This window comes from Drosophila subpulchrella, chromosome 2L (genome assembly GCF_014743375.2).
Source record: "Drosophila subpulchrella strain 33 F10 #4 breed RU33 chromosome 2L, RU_Dsub_v1.1 Primary Assembly, whole genome shotgun sequence".
Taxonomy (NCBI): domain Eukaryota; kingdom Metazoa; phylum Arthropoda; class Insecta; order Diptera; family Drosophilidae; genus Drosophila; species Drosophila subpulchrella.
The window spans coordinates 23,029,335-23,047,281 of NC_050610.1; the positions used below are offsets into that span (position 1 = coordinate 23,029,335).

General features: G+C 39.2%; 1 protein-coding gene across 1 annotated transcript; it reads right to left on the reverse strand.

Moving 5' to 3' along the window:
* Positions 1-3,613: 3,613 nt before the first annotated feature.
* LOC119546137 (protein timeless) lies at positions 3,614-16,630 on the reverse strand. Its single transcript, XM_037852241.1, is given in 15 exon segments — positions 3,614-4,200; positions 5,201-5,611; positions 10,056-10,157; positions 10,624-10,876; positions 11,115-11,475; positions 11,644-11,796; positions 11,853-12,006; positions 12,503-12,630; positions 12,686-12,884; positions 12,945-13,453; positions 13,892-14,033; positions 14,094-14,641; positions 15,127-16,175; positions 16,466-16,579; positions 16,582-16,630. Coding segments are annotated over 15 exon segments (4,275 nt in total). The 3' UTR covers positions 3,614-4,097.
* Between the last annotated feature and the right edge of the window lie 1,317 nt (positions 16,631-17,947).

Here is a 17,947-nt window from a genome sequence, read left to right on the forward strand (position 1 = left end):
TCCGCTGACGAGGCTCCGAAGATGGGATCCATATAGCAGCGGCTTTATAAAGAGGATTGGAACCCAGAATCATATGCAAATAAACGGGGAGATTGTCATCTTCGAGCACCTGCCCATTGGCCTCTAAACTCTTGGCTAATTAAATTTCGTACTGCCAAAGGCCACTCCCTGGCCCCCTAATCGCGGTTATTATTTATGGGCGTTTGGATAAATCATGATCAAATTGAACTATAAATCTGAGAGCTGAAAACTGCCGCCGGTGGCAATGCAAAATTGGTCCAACATTTCATATTTCAAATGCCCGATCAAACAAATCGTAAATTGAATTTTGTTTTACTGCTGCTGCTGCTGCTCAGGCATATGACTTTATTTGGACAATGGGTTATTCGCGGATCGATCCGCGAGAGTTTATCAAGTCATAAACTATATAAAGTGTCAGCCGTGCTCATGTAAAGTTTCATAATCACAGTGGAGTGTCTGGGGCATGTTCGGGCTGTCGATTCTGCGAGTTGCAAAGCTGCAATGTTGCCAGGTTGCTAATGTTTCTGGTGTTTCTGGGGTTCCCACCTATAAACCGTCAAACCCGAAAGTGAGTGTGAATTATTGCACTTTGTCTTGACACGACTTTTCGAGTGGCTGCTGCTCTCCTGGCCCTCCTTTAAATGCCCAAAATAATTCCCCAGCCCCCCGGAGCCTCAAGTGCTATTACTATCCATATCGTTGCGAGAGGCCTGGCCAAATGTTATCTAAATGTCTCACACTTCCCCATTGCATAAACTTCGCCTCGCGTTTTCTTTTCACATGCCTATGCAAAAATAATATTCGATTGTTCCCTTGGTTAAAGATCAAAGTCATTATGGAATGGGCATTGAGGATGGCCGTTTGTTTTGAAAGAAGTTGGTTAGAAAATGTTGGGGGTATAGTGATTTTGGGAAAAAGGTTGTAGAGGTAAAAAATAATAATAATCATACTATAACTAATATTAAATTTGTATTTATCAGAATTATATAATATATATTTGTATGAAATTATATCTAAATATTTATTAGTGAAGACAAAAATAATTGAATTTTTATTTCACAATCTGCAGATAAGGAAGCAGTTTAATAACATTATTAAAAATCAATTTTATGGAATTCGATCAATCACCTATTACTCCCATTTTAAATTAAAATTAAGCTTCCATTGAGCTGCAACCTATCTAAATTATGATTAAATTTTTCATTAGCTAATTTAAATCCAACTGTGGGAATGGCCAATTATCTGAAAAAAATGATTGGTTTCCGAAGCAGCCATAAAGAAATCAAGTTAATCTTCGATTAGGGTATTAAAACCTCCCGAAAACCACAAAAAACTTTCTTGCCGCTTTATCGTTCCCGTTGACAACTATTCGTGCATGTGGGATAATAGCTTATTGTGGTATATAAATTATAGCAACCTGTTGCTGTTGCCATTGCTATTTCTGAACTTGAACTCAACTTTCAAACGAGCAAGTTTCGCGATCGACAAATTCATTGTGCCATATTTAATCTGGCCGAAGCCTTTGACAATCGCTTTTTTTGTGAGGAGAAGCGCTTCTTTTCACTTTCAAATCGCAGGCGCCTGGGCTTCCGGTTCGATTTGCATATTGGCCTAGCCTCTTTAGCCATTTAGCACCCTGGCCCAATCTCATCTTGGCCAAAAAGACCACCCCGATTAATGTGTTTTCTCACTTCTGGTGCTGACAACTCAATTGACGAGTGACGGCGGCGGCAACCCGTCAAAGGAGCCTAATGTGCCTCAGACACGCAATCTGCGGGTTCTCGAATAAAAGTCATCGAATATTTCCCACCGAACTAAGCTGAAGTCAACTCCACAAACACAAACACTGTTTCCAGTCGCAGCCATAAGGCTAGAGTAAATCTGAAGACGGAGGCGCACGTTTACAGCAAATAAAATTAGCTGCTTGTCTTGGTAATTGCACTGCCGGCTGCATTTTGGCCAGGAGTTGCAGGCCAAGTTGCAGGCGAAGACATATAGTGGGCCAGCCCGTCACCAGCCCACCACAATGGAAAACACAGGCGACTCCACGAATGGGCAATTTTGGAGTCATAGGTGCACCAGCAGACAATTTTCAACCAAGATAGATCAGACAAAAAAGAAGGAAGAGGATCATTTTAAAATATTTTTACATTAAAATCTTATTTTCTAAAAAAATTTTATTTTTTTAAAAAGTAGAATTACTTAAAATTTCAAATATTATGTCGTCATTTTTGAATTCATATGAAGTTTTTTAATAATAGTCTAAAATAAAAATAAATTAATATAGATAGAGAATTGTTTTGAAATGTTATCTAATAGATACATTCAGAAAATATACATTTTTAAAATGCATCCATGAAACAGAGACAAAGTTGCTTTAAGTAAATGAAACTACAATGGAGGCATGCAGAATTTTTAAAATACAAGTAAGTATATATTAAACAACAGGCGAAACAAACAAGAAACATATAAACAAAAAACAAGTTAAGAACAATAACTAATAACAAGCCACTTAAACTGCTCTAAATAAATTATATGTTGAATAAAATAATAATAACAGTGGGCAGAATACATTTTAAATAAATACAAGGGGATCCAATTAAATTAATAAACTATGCTTTAACTTATACCTACTATACAATTAATAAATAAATGAGGAAATAGACTAAGTTAAAACGGAACTAAACTTAGCCGTATTAAGCCATTTCCGAACTGGTTCCCAACCACAGTGAATCACTTACTTACCACCCAAAAAGCCTCTCGCCATTCTGAGATCAAGCCAAATCAAGTCAAGAACTCGTGGCCATCGAGAGGTTTTCCAGAGAGTGGACTGTCGTCTTGGCCGTGTTGCAATTAACTAGCCAACTAAGCAGCAATTGGCCACAATTATTATTATTATTTCTTGTACGAGTAGTATGCTTATGCTCCGATGGCCGATTGTTGTGCCCGCCGCGTTTTGGTAATTGTTTTAGCCATGTTTTGCCATTTATGTATGGGCCAGACCAAGACCGAATATGTGACTGGAACTGAGTGGCCTAAGTTTTATTTACTGCACTGGAAATCAATTTTAATTTGGAATGAATTTAAAGATTTAGGAATTTTTCGATCTTAAGATGGATATAAATATTGAAAAAAATTACTGCATTTTAGAAAGGTAAGTTAAAGGTGAGTAAGTTTACATATGTCCATTAATTGTTCCTCTGTTTTCTATAAAATATGCTTTCTAAAAAATTTCCTTTAAAATGTTTAATAAACTAATCTCAAAAGGAATGATACAAACATCATACCAATAGTTTTGAAATTATAATAAATCCTTTTATTGTTGGAACATAAATTATTATCTCAATGGTTTTTAATTTTTTTCAGTGTCCTTTTTTTATTATTAATTTTCTGCAGTTGTTTTTGCTCAGTTCTATCGGCTACCGTGCGTGGAGTCTCCCCAGATTGGCCCCTCGCCAAGCCTCTGACCCCCAGCTCCCCAGATCGGTTAAATGACCTTAATTCGCGTTGCCCACCGGTCGTTTATCTTACGGCTCCGCCAATTTGCTGCACATTATTCACATTTGGATTTGCACCCAGTCAAAGACAGAGATTTGTGGATTTTTCGGCTACAGAGAAAGCTTTATTATTGCTAAGCATAACTTATGACTAAGGATATACATACAGATGGATTTTGGATACGGACGCTCTTCTCTCTTACTCGTGTAAATAGATTATCTGTGTATATTTGCACTATTTCAACCAGGAACTGCCCATTTTGATATATGTGTGTATGTGGTAAGTATACAGAATACAATTGGAAACTAAGGTTAACTTAAGGATACGATAAGAATAGAATCTTAAGAGCCTCACATCTAGTAACCGTATAATGCACTTCACTTTCTGCTTAGACTTTTCGTTAACTCTAATTAATCAGGTATACTTTTGCATTTAGAGGTCATATTAATGTACAATCCTTGTGCTGTGTGGTATTAAAGGTTACTCGATTTGCTTGATTAAGGTACATTTCATTCCAGCTGGTGGGCCTCACTCAAAGATCGGTATATCGGGATATCGGGGTATCGGGACTGGGATCCTCAATGATAGTGGGGCACCCGGAACTCGGTTCGCTCAAGTCGATCGTCCTCATCGCTCACATACATTCTGGTTAGGTCCGAGGCCAAAGAGACATTATCGCTGCTGCAATGATCATGAGCCAAAAGTCGAAACATGAGCAATACACACTTATGAAAATACCCGCCCAAAAAAAGGCCAAGAACGACGATTTCCATTGAGTTCGTGGCCAAAAATAGCCATTGAAATCGAATAAAAAGTTGGGGATAAAATGTTTTGCAGCCGCAAATGGCCGAAACTGTATAATTGCTTGCCATAAATTTATGTGAGACACTGTTCGGCAATGCCCGGTATTCTCCAGCTTTTCCCCGCCTTTGCGGACATATTGACAGCATGACGGCCTGCCATTTGCGCAATCTGTCTAATTGTCAATTAGCCAGGTCGAAATCTTGGCTTGGCTTTGACTTGAGCCTCGCCTCCATCGGGCTCAATTTTCTTTCATACATCAGTTGCCATCAGGCGAAAAATCCTCCATGGTTTGTATAAAGCCAATCAATTTTACCAATATTTTAGTAAATGCAATAGGAAAGTAATTTTAAGGAGTTCGGGTCACAAAATAAATTAATAAAGTATGTTAGACAGTGGTGCATTTCACCATCCTTAATATATAACAATTATTCATCTTAATTTATGCTTTCAAAGCTTGGGCGAATTTGATTAAAGAAACTTGTCAAACAATTATTTCTGTTTATAATAAGTACTTGGTAAAGGGGAGATATGCAAAATGCGCAGCATTAATACCTATTTCGAAGTTAATGTATATAAGAAGGGAAATCTCTATTCGAGAAATCTGTTCAAACAATATTTTCTGAATACTTATTAAGATGAGGAGGCATCATAAAATGCAGAAAACATTTTATGGGAAGATTATAGAAGGCGAAAAAGAAAATATTGCATTGAAGAAATCTGTCTTCCGAAAGAACTGCTGGTACTCATATTTAAAATAACATATTTTAAAATATTTTTCGATAAACAAAAGACAACACAAAACAATAAAAAATACCCAAAGTGCGACTTTCTAAATGGGCGTCCTTTGAACTGGATATCCAGTTTCTATCGCACTCACTTTAATTCCTTCTCCTTCTCGTACACAGATGCCACCATGGCACTGTACTCCTGGTCCAGGTTGTTGGCCCGCGAGAAGTGCGATCCGTTGACCTCCAGACGCTCGAAGGAGGACTTCATGGAGGTCTCCACATCCACCTCCATGTCCAGGCCGGAGGAGCCGCCTAATCCTCCTGCTGCCGCCATGCCCGTGCTCATCAGGGCCACCATGGACAGGGAGGACACGGTGCCCCCGCATCCGGAACTGCTGCTGTTCTCATTTTGACTGCCCATGAAGGTATTCAGCATGTTGAGTTTCAACGTGGTCGTGGGATTCACCGAGCTCATCGATGTGCTGGCCGCCTGCGAGGTGGACGCACTAATGGATTTCCCCAATCCCTCATCGTCCATGGTTGTCGACGAGGATCCAATGCTGCAAAGGGAGAAAAGTATAGAAAGTAAGGTTAGTCAAAAGAAATGGAATCACTCTATATATATATATATATCTAATCATCGACAACTAAGTATCAACGCACAGCGAAATTCTTTAAATAAGACCAGTTCCTTTAAATCTCAAAATGATCTTTTACATTTTTTAACAATGCTGATATTATAAGACTTAAATATCCTATATAAAATTAACACTCCGGTTTTGTTTTCTTCATGAATTCCCATTTTTATCATGCTGAAACTCTTATATTAAAATTTTCTTTTAAAAAACCCTTTTTTTATTAACTTTTTCCACCTCCCAGTTAGTATTTCTTTCATAAATCCCCAATTTTCGTTTCATATCCCTTCCCTTTTCAAAGCAACCTTACAGATGGTTGCCCAATTAACCCTTTGGTACTCGAGCCCATATATTCTCACACTTTATAGCCATGGTAGCAGTTACTGAATTGAATGACTCAACAAAACTCTAGGCTGCTGCAGCTAACTTTTTTTCAGGAACTTGTTTATTTAATAATTAAAATGATTTATGGGCCTGATTGATGTGGTGGCAGCAGCAGTCCACCGGAGTGCAATTGGTGTCCATGTTTCGCCTGCATGTTGCACTTATTGCTCTGCAGCAGCAGCCAAAAGAATTGGCCATAATGTAAAATGTTAACAAAATGTAGAAGCAACAAAAAAAAATGAAAATCTTTAGCCAAACCCAAAACGAAGTCAGAGGCAAAGAAGGTCGCCAATTGAAGCTGGGAAAACCGAATGGAAAAAAATATGGTTGGTTAGTAGTCTTCTGCCCGATGTTGCTGCTGTGCACTTGGTGTTGCTGCTGTGCACTTGGTGTTGCTGCTGTGCCTGACAGATTGCAGAGTCGAACACAGCCCACGGGCCACTTGAAAAGTGCAACTCCAGCCTGAGCTGTTGACTTTGGCTTCCTTGTGGGCTGGCCATTGCAATTTTATCCATAGCCACAACTCTCGGCAAATAACAGCAAAAAATGAGAAAAATGTCAAATTCAATTTTCGCCAGGCGTCAAAGTAAATTACTTTGGAAAATTGCCTTTTGTCAACGCCCACGCCCCAGGGCTACATTAAAAAAAATAAATAAAATAGACGGCCAAGGAGCGTGCCCACATATTGTGTTAATTTGCCTAAGCTTTTAGAGAGTTGTGCAATTACTTAAAGTATCTGTGAGATACGTTTACTCTTCTGCTGAAATGCAGTTAAAGGTTTATATTTTTTAAACGTTTTTTGGAATTAAAACATTATTTTTATAGAGTTACAGTACCTGAAAACGAATTTCAAAACTCATTAAAAATAAAAATAATTTTAAAAAGGAACATTTCAAATATTCAAATCGATTTCCAAGTAATTCCGAAGCCAATTATTATAAATTTATCATATTAAATATTTAAAGGGATACAAAATTACAGAAAAATTCAAAAAGTAAGTATACCTATACCTACATTTCCCAGCTTTATAAAAATACTTAGATGACTTCATCCTTAGTGATCTAACCCAACTATTGAGTCAGCAACCAGGGCAGCTTTTTATATACTATCCAAACTAACAAAAGAACTTGTTTGGTTGCACTATGTGCCGCACGCACTGCCTTTTAGCTCGGGGATCCCCGGGGGGCCAAAGATCGCGTAACTTTTGACTTTTACTTTCCACGCAAAAAAAAACACCGAGAAACCGTAACACACTGTAAACACAAAAACTCGTTTGACTAAGGCAGAGGAACCACAGCGTTTGTGCAGCAAACAATAAATAAAATATCAGCAAGAATATTTCACATGCCTTCGAAGAGCAAAACGCAGATCGGGGACCAAAAAATATGCAAATTTTATTCAAAAAACTGGTTCAGTTCACTGGAAATTCTCAGGGGGTCGACGACAGTTTCTTCTAAGGATGCAACATCGGTTGTCAGATGATTGTAAGCCCAGCTAAATGTCAACATCTCTCGATGTGATTAATGGCGGTCTCTGCGGATCAGCTCCGATTTCTAATTACCCAAAACAATGGGCAATTATTCAGGCGGGCTTATTAAAGTTAATTCGGTGTAAACGCTTTGATTTCGCCCTATAAGCCTAATGAATTGATTGACTGCCAGCAGCTGTGGCACCGAGATTATCTGCGGTTTATTTATGCGACAAAGGCAATTTATGCAGTCAGGGTGCGAGTGTAGCCACTGTCCTCCAGTTTGCGGGTATCCATCAGATACAGATACAACTGCCCCGACATTCATAGGCTCTGTCTCAGCTGCGCGTGCTAATCGCGATGACTTCATTTCGAGTTGCTCTTGATGTTGCTGGTGTTGCTAGTGTTGCTGCTGCTGTTGTTCATGTTGCTGCTGGGTTTTTGCTGCTGCTGCTGGGTTCGCTAACAGAGGTCAGGCCAATGTATCTCATGGATAGCACTGATTGCCGGATAGCTGTGTGTTCGCTTGTGGCGGACACGGCCAACTTGTCGAAGGTGTAAATGATTCTTAAAAAAAAACGGCGTGTTTTTAGGTCCAGCGAGGGAGTGGAAAGTGGTGGTATAGCTCAGGGAGTTTAGGTTCTATGTTTCTTGAAGGGGAGAAAATACTTTCTTATTTGGGAAAAATCCTACATTTTGCTGATTACCTTTAGAATTACAATACGAATTTGTAATGGGGGTTATAAATATTTTATCAAATATTTTAACTTTTAATAATTTACTTTAATTTTTCTAATTTAACTACATTTTATTTTTATTTGTCTTGTATATTTGGAAATTTTTTAATAAGCCACACCCTCATTCAAATGAAAAATTCACAAGTGTATGTTTATTTATAAACAAGACTATATTATATTTCTCTTTTAAAACCAAATATATTCTGATCAAAAACACAACTGCAAAATTCGAACAAACAAGGCAAAGTACAAACAAGGCTTCATAATAAATCTTTCAGCTAATGGTATTATGTAAATATTATCTTGATTAGGCTTACGAAATTTAATATCCCAAAAAGTAAGGCAGTGAGATAAAACCCAAACAATATGGCTGCATTTAATCATCAAAGTAAGTCAAAGTCAGCCTCGGCACTTGGAATTATTCAATACTTGCAATCACAATCAAATATTTTATGTTCTCACAATCCAATTAGAGATTAAAGCCTTAATTGCCAGATATCAATCATACAAACTAGTTCCAATGCCCAAATTAAACGCAGCCCCACCCTTTTCGGAATCAATCCAGGCGTGTTCCACGGCAAACCGAATATACTTTGCGTTATCCTCTAATCGGCAAGTCCGACTATTTATCGCGAATCTAAGAGTTTTGGTGTAACAACAAAATGCCATACAAAAAGTCATAAACCCAAATGCAAAACGCTGTTCAACATGAGCAGCAGCCGTCGCAATCGAAATCGGAAAATCGCTGGAGCAGCTCCACCAGCGGGTGAGCTGAATCTGATCGTGTGGGGTCTTGAGACGGAGTTAAAGTCGGAGTCTGGCCAAAAGTACGAGTAATACGGACACACATGGCCAAAGCGGATGAGATACACACTCTATATGCATCTAGATAGATAGTCAAGCGGTGGCCTCAAGTGCACTGGAAAATTATTGGTTGTTCTCGCGGACATTATATAGAAAAACATTTATTCCATTTAAAACTAGCTATATCAAAGATAGTATATTTTTGGAAACTTATTCTTTATATGATCTTAAAGTTCTTGAAAGGCTAGAAGAATTCGATTCCTTGAATATATATTGAATATTTTGGTTCCTTGAATATTTCAACAACATTTTAAAACATTTTAATCCTTTACGGTCGTTCCTCAGAAGTCTTTGGGGATTTTGAGGTAACCTATTAAGGAACTTAAAAATAAGCAACAAGTTATTTTTAGTCCCATATGTCCGCTAGATTTATTTGGAAAGACGACGTAATATTACAACCCTAATGATTTCTATGATATTTCATTTCGTTTTCAACTTGTTAAGTAATAAATATATTTTTATTAGAATTTATTTAATATGAATTTCTTCCTTATCCCAGGTTCTAATTTCAATATTTAATATTTTTTCCAAAAAAAATGGCCAGTGCAGTCAGTTCTAAGTGGAAGGCTGGGAGACTGGCCGGCCGACAGACACAATGGCCAAAACGGAGCTGACATTTAGTGCGCAACTGGCGACAACGACTGTCAACACAGGAAAGTAAATGTACCAGGGGCCGCAAAGTTCATAAATCGCGGTCTAAGCTTTGGAGCTGGCTGAGATCAGTTGGCCGAGAGAGAGCGTCGTGTTAACAATATGTTCGGTGTTTTTTGGAGAGCCTTAACGGCTGCCGTGTGCCATAAATCTGAAGATTTTCGGCATTGTCTTCGCTTAGGTTGGGCTAGGTCGCGCGACTTGGCTTAAGATATGGATATGGATGGGATGGGGATGGGGATGTATGTGGACAAAGTGCACTTACCAATCGCTGGGATCACCAGCCGGACTTGAGCGATGATTGCATTTGCTGCGCATGACCAATTGCAGCCAGTTGGGAACTGGAGGCGTGGGATCGGGCGTATATCTGTCAAATAAAAGGACAGAAATTAGCAATCATAGATACAAAGTATAATATACCATAAGATAATAAATTGGTTAGGTAACTTTAGTTTTTAAACACTTTTTAACGATAAAAAAAATGGTTAGGACTTTTATTTTATATTTTTTATTTGAATATGTATTTTATCTAGGATCTTGGAACTTAAAAAAAAAATAATCAGAAAAATATTCCATAAAGTAGGTTAAACCCTTTAAATACATTTTAGGATAAAGAATTAGTTAGATAAATTTGGATATCAACCCATAATTTTAATTCTTTGTCAGTCAAAACTATTTTAAGATTGATTTGGATTTATTTTTTATTTAACTATTCTTTGTATCTAACTTTATTCAGCTTAGAGTTTATATTGTTTTAAAAATGATAAGAATACAAATAATAACTCAAGAAATTTTTAAAGAGCCTAATATCATTTTTGAATTATGGTTCATACCTGATAATAGAGTTGCAGTGCTTGGTCTTGGGTACCGCGAAGATCTCGCTGGGCGAAGGCGTCGATGCCATGGCATGGGCCTTCTCCACATCGGGATCCACCTCGGGAATGAGGGCCAGCTCCTCCGGCTCGCCGAGATCCACGTCCAGGCTGCTCACCGAGCTGAGGGAGTTCCGGGGTCCGGTGTGGTGGTATCGCAAAGGACTCGCCGCCGTGGCGTCCTCCAACTCACTGGCATCGAACTTGAGGTTGACTATAAGAGCCCAGAAGGAGGAGAAGGAGAGAGGCACACAGCATATCGAGATACACCGACGGACACACAATGAGAATGGGAATGGACGGAAGTACGGATTTGGATTCGGATTCGGGCGAGATTCCCATGATCAAAATTTCACACACAGAGAGAGAGTAAAAATTGTTGATAACGGTATACACAACACCTTTGCGACATGATAGTTTGATTTTTTTTGAGTGGGATGAGTTCAACTCACGTTTGTCCAGTGGTCCCAGCTTCTTGGCCAGTCCGTACATCGTCTCTGGGGTCCAGTAGTCGGGAATTCTGGCAAAGATCGAGCCCGCATCCGCCGGCAGCTGGATGCCCAACTTGTGAAGCAGCAATACAAAAGGTTGATACAACATAGTCGTAGACTGCTCGTTGTTCCACTGCACAACGGGTATGGATTTCTGTTTGCAGATGCAGTGATAGGCCACAGGTTCCATGATGTGATTGCCCTCCGGGACTTTGAGACCACTCCTCAGGGTCAGCTTGACGAAGCAGCTCTCGATCAGGATCTTCTGCAGCCACACCAGGTGCTGCGACTTGTGCTCCTTGATGATGAGATCAAGCAGGATCTAGAAAATAGGTGAACATATTGAGCATTTTAAAATAATTGCTTTAAAGTAGGAAAATGTTAAATTGATATTTAAAAATGAAATTTTGTTGGTTATTTCTTTTTTAAAATACTTTAACATGTTTCAAGTAAGGAGATTTATGTGTAAAATATTATCAAGTTATCCTACCTGTACATCATCAGATGGTTTTCCATAGGCGCACTCTTTAATTTCAATCCCAGATTCTGTTGTTCCGGAAGTGGGTGTAGTCAGTAGAGTTCTTTGGTACTCAGCATCCTCGAATTTCATCAAGTCATCGTACTCCAACAAAGTAATAATATCCTAGAAAATAAAACAAATTAAATATGGTTATGGGTTCCAATTTCAAACTTCCTTACCTGTTGCAAAAGTTGTTGGATAATAGAAATACGAGTCTTCAGCTTGTTGCCATTGTTGCTAAAGAGCTTCACTATTTTTCCCACTATATCATTGTTCTTCTTGCTCTGTACATAATACCAATACAGGGTGTCCATTTCCTCCTGCGACCAAGAGCTAAAAAATATAAATTGAAATTAAATTTATAGAGTTCATAATACATTCTCTATTAACTAAGTGGATTAACTAAATTTGTATTGCAGGTTGAACATTAGTTTTTTCAAAGTTAAAGTGGACCTTAGGCATTTCAATTTCTACATTTTAGTTAGTAAGCTCTTTCTTAAGGAAAGGTTTGTTAGTAGGCTTGTTAAATTATATAAAAAATCACATAAATACTTGGTAACCTAAAAATGAATGAGTATTAAATTCACTTGTTGGACATCCACGGATGGAGATTTAATACATGCGACTAAATGTTTCTAAAAGAAAACAGTTAACACCGATTCTTATGGTCCATATATAATATTTATTAATAGTGTTATTTGTGTCTTAAATCAATGAAATTGCTTAGTATTGCGGAAAAGTATTCGGATTCACTTGAATGATATATTGAGTATACGACAAAAACACCCTATGTGTAATATTGCTTGTACGAAAACATCTGAATCCTTACCAAATGGTATGTTCCTGATTGTGTTCTTTGGTCATTTCAGTCAAAGAAGTTGTGGGAATGGTTAAAGGTGACTTCGGAGGAGTGTTCATGAACTTGTGAATGACATACTCGATGAGATCGGACCAGTCCTGTAAAACATTTTAAAATAATATATGGAAAAGTATTTTATAATAAATAACTTACATCGCACAGCTCATAGTCTGCCTCCCAAATTCTTGAATAGGTCTTAAGGATAATTGGTTGAAAGAGCACTCCAATCTGTCCCAGATCACCACCTATGTGATGCATCATGGTGAAGATGCAGTCATTGACAAACTCTCCATTATTGTTAAAGTCCTCCAGCAGGATGCCATAATAGTGCATTACCTCCAAAGTGGCAAACCTTTAAAAATATATATTTCTATTACTTTGTTATATGATTAATAATTATTTTAAATCTCACTGTGTAATATGCTCTGATAGGCGAATCGATTGGCCTCCCTCAAATTTGGCCGCATTGTCCAGAATAAGGAGGAGAATGTGATTGGTGACCACTAGATCCTGGAGATACTGTTTGGAATGGATGCTGGGATTGAAGCGCCTCAGCAGGAGCACAAAGAGACATCGCAGGTCGGACATTTCGCTGATCTGAATCTGGAGCTGCCTCAAATGGGCTCTGTCATCCTCGTTCAGATGGGTTACTTTGTTGTAGGTATCGATGGCCTGGAGGAACTCCCTGATGGCCGTCACCACCAAGTGCATCCGCCTCAAATAGGGCTTCAGATCACTTCCCTCCTGTCGAGCATTGAGTTCCAGTTGCTCACAGAGGGACACACCCTCGTAAGTCAAGTAGCTCAGTACATCGTAGGTGAGTATGGTGTCGATATGCTCCATATCCAACTCCAATTGGGCGGCAAACTTCAGGAAATAAGTGACCAGCCAGAAAAAGTGGGATGTATCGATGGGTACCTTCTGAACGAAAATTAGAAAACCAAACATAAGTATTTCAAAATGTATAAAACAAAATGTATGCAATTCCAACTTTAATAGAATGAGGGAAGTACTTTTTAAGAAATATGCCTTAATCTATTTTGTAATTTAATAGTTTAAAGATGTTTAAGGTCTTATAAAGAAATGCTATTAAGAGTGAACAAATATTTAATGATATGATGGAAATTTTTTATAGAAATATATGTTGTCTACTGTTAATAATTTTTCGGTTTTAAGATTCTACTCAAGAAATTGTATTAGATATGAAGAAGAGCACTAGCTTATAGTAATGTTGTATAAATTGTTTACTAAAATTTTCTTATAAATTGCACCTTGTTCTGTCACATTTCATTACAAATTGGCCATTAGGTAAAACAAAATTAGGATTTTTTCATAGTTTCTTTAGTAATCGGAACCTACCGCATTGGAAAGCAGTTGCATGTGGAGCTCTTCCACCAGGTAGCTGTAGCCCTTGAGGAGGAAATCCACAGTGAATTCCTTCAGCAGATTAGAAATATCATCGTCGGTGGGTGTGTGTTGCACCAGACCCTTCATGTTGATGCTGTGTATTTGGAAACTTAGTTATAAAATACATCTAATAAGGTTTTTTCCTATAACTCACAGACTACTCTTGCTGCGCTTGACCAACTTTTTGCGTCTCAGCTCTTTCTTGTCCATGGGTGTCATAATGGTCCGAGGTTTATTCCTTGGTTTCGTGTTACACGGAGGCTTTTGGTGCTGTGGCTTGCCCTGCGGCCCATCATCATCGTTGCTGGAGGTGGAAATGGACTCCTGGTTCTCCACCTGGGTTCCATAACCGCAATCCGATAGCTCCGACTGCGAGGAGGGGCACTCCCTCTTCTGGGGGCAGCACTTTCCCTTGGTCAGCTGAAGCTGGCCGGCATGTGGCGACTTCTGGCCCAGTTTCACCGCCGACACGTGGGACTTGTAAGACGATTCGTTGAACTGGTGCATTTGAGCTTGGGCCGAGGTGGAGGCTCTGACCGGCAGAGGTGGTGGTGGCTTGAAGGGCTCGGTTCCCAGGCAGCCAGTCAAAGGACTGGACGTTGGGGTGGTAGTGTTGTTGACCTTGTCAGCTGGTTGTTGGGTTAAGTTCAAGGGTTCCGTGGCCTCGCCTAGTTGCAGATACTCCTCTTCCTCCGCGTCATCCTTGAATATTTAAAAAATATTTTACAATTAAAATTAGACTAATATGAAACTCTAGGATAAGAATAGATATGCCAAATAAAGATATGGGTTTCTTTGAAGAATTTGTGATTACTTGATGTCAATGTTATTTTAAATATTCAATTCCAAATGCTTAAAATATTTTTTCCGATTTTGTTTTTACTCGAAATATTTAAAAATGTGTTAATAAAAAAAAATTTTAACGTTGGATGGAAAGGATATGATATTAAATATCGTTAGACGATTCCAAAGTTACGGTTAAATGGGTGAATTTATTAAAAATAGTCTATATAAAAAATATTTGCACATAATCTTAAAACACTTTCTTTTAATTTTAGAAAGAATACACAATATTTATAAAATTTTTTTTCTAATCTTAAATTTTCTTCTTCTAAAAGTTGAATTAAATTGTAGAAAAAATCATCAGTAACTTAAAGTTTATAAAATCCGGGGTGGGGATCACTTACCTCATCTTCATTCTCATCTCCCTCCTCATCCCGCTGGATTTGGTCGTAATCACCGTCATCCATGGACTCGCCATTGGGCTGCGACTGCTCCGGAGATCCTGGTAGCTCGCTGTCGTTCCCTGTCATATCGCTGGCCTCCTCAAAACCATCTGCCTTGTCGGCTGGCACCCTGGCCATGGCGTTCTGGTACTCCTGGCCCTTCCGACTCACCTCCGTCAGGGTGGCCACCGTGCCCTCGCGCAGCATGCCACACCCACTGCCCATGCCGCGCCCGTTGCTGCCGTTGTCCGAGGAGTCGGAGGTGGGATCCGAGGTCAGCATGGGGCTGGAGTCGCCACTGCCCTGCTTCGGTGGCGAGGTATTACTCTCGTTATCCTCAGAACTCTCCGACAGAGAGGCTTCGAACCAGAGGTTAAGCAGTTTCTGGAGGGTGCTGACATGCTGATCCTTGTAGATCAGCGCAATCAGCTGCACCATGGTCACTCCCCAGAAGGCTCTCTGCGGGCAGGTCATCAGATACAGGAGTAATTTGTCGATGCTCTGGATGAACAGGTTCCACAGGATGGTGTTCTGCATGGAGATGCCGTGCGGCATCGACTGCATCATGGGCATCACGCAGTGGGCATGGGTCTCCGGGATGTGGAGGATGTTCCTCAGCAGCAACAAACAGTTGTTAATCTGGTCGCATTTGTGCGGCGACAGCTTGGGGTCCGACTCCAGGATGTGCTTCATGTACTCCACCACGCTCTTGGTGCTCCTGGCCTCGGTGAAGGCCTCCTTGCTGGTGTAGAGCAGCTTGTTCAGCTCGAAGATGGTGTGGCGACCCACGTCCGTGCGGTACATCACGTCCACGGAGAAGAGGCACTCCACCGGCACCGTCAGGTTGACCAGTATCCTGATCACCGACTCCAGCACCGCATCGTCCTTGGCATTTTCCAGGAGCGGTATCAGGTCGGACCTCACATTCTGACCAAATCCAATGGCACGTCGGAAGGTGCGAAGCGTTTGGTCCTCATAGGTGAGCTTGTAGTTGATCTCCTCGAGAATGGCTAGAAAATTAATTATTTAATTAGTAAAAGAAACCAAAGAAATAGATTTTATATAACTTAAAACCAAATATCAAAATACTCTTGTTTTTTATCTATCTACTAATACTCATAAAATATCAAATTTGAAAATTTAGAAAGAATGTTAATTGCCCATATTATTTCTTTAAAGTAATTTGTATACTGTACGTAAGTTTGTTATTACTCTCATCATTTTAAATTTTGTAGTTAAAACATTATGCATTTTGATTTAAAGATTAAAATATAAATAAATATTCACTTAAGGAACTTACCCAACGCATTTGGATTGACCACATAAGTATCTCCCTCCAGACAACCTAGGGAGGAGAAGGCGCTGTACAACTGCGGGGTTGCTAGTAACCAGTCCATGACCGATTTTACTCTATAAAGTTTTGATTATTCCAAATGTGATTCTTGAGCGGCCTACTTCTGCTCATTGTCAATTCCAATCATTGAGATACCCCTTTCGGATTTGCACAGAAACTGTAAGTACAAAATATTAAATTGATATTATAAAATTGTTTATTATTAATAATTAATTATATTTTTTGGATTATATTATTTGGATTGGTTGCAATGTTATAGAACTGTGTTAAATTTAATTAAAAAATTATTTTTAATTAAAAGTTATTCAAAATAAATTGAAATAAATTAATAGAAATAATAGCTTACAAATATAAAATAGGGTACATGCATTTCCTATTTAATATCAATTGAAAACTAGAGATCCTTACAGCAATTACATTGTTTTTAAGATTGTATAAAAAAGTCAGAATCACGTATCACCAAAATATAAGTAATGGTCGCTTGCCCTTTGCCTAAGTTAAAGACAGTAGAATAAAGGCGAAATAGAATACCTCAACCAGTCTGTTGTTTAAAAATAAATTAATCCACCTAATTATTAATTGCCGGTCATTGGCATTTCCCAAACATAAGTGCCACACATCACCGCATTTCAAAAATAAGCACAAGCAGTCGCAAACAAAATCGGACCATGTGACCATCAAGGGCGCAGTCGGTGCAATGTGCTGCAACTGCAGCCACTTGGGGATGAAACCCGAATCAGCTGCCATTAAAGCCGGCGAACATCACCTCATACACGTGTCCCAACAGCGTGTTCCCCATTTACCACCCGCGGTGGGTCAAATCAAGGGAAAAGCCTACTAGACGAGCCCCGAAATTCCCAGAAGCCACACTTAAAAGGCGAGCAGGCTGGGAAAAGAAAGTGGGTTAGAAGGGCCATTGCCATTTCCGCCCCAAAAGAGGGGGTACTAAGTCCCAATCCCACTCCCAAACCCAACCTTCAAGCATCACATAACCAGGTAAATCCTCAACAGGCGGCACCCGGTGGCCGCATGTGACTCACTTGCAGACATTCGTGATGGTGATTGTGTAAACAACACAGTTGGAGGACAAAGCCAGTGGATCCGGACTTCGGACTCCGAGGAACAAAGGCTGCATTCACATAGGAAAGCCCCCCGTGGCGATATTTATAGGACATGAATCGGGATGCAAAATGGGTGCAGTGGGCTATGGTATTTGTTTGGCTTCCAGGTTGCCGACTTTGAATGATTCCGCGCTATATTTGTCAACAAAAGGCAGTGCAGTTGAATTGCATTCACCTTTTGTTGCCCTCTTTTGGGCGAACACGTTAAATGGCACGTTAAATGGCCAAGACCGGAAAGTAACATACTGGCACTTAAAAAAATATTTAAAGAATTAAAAAATGATAATTTCTGATATGCAAAAAATTG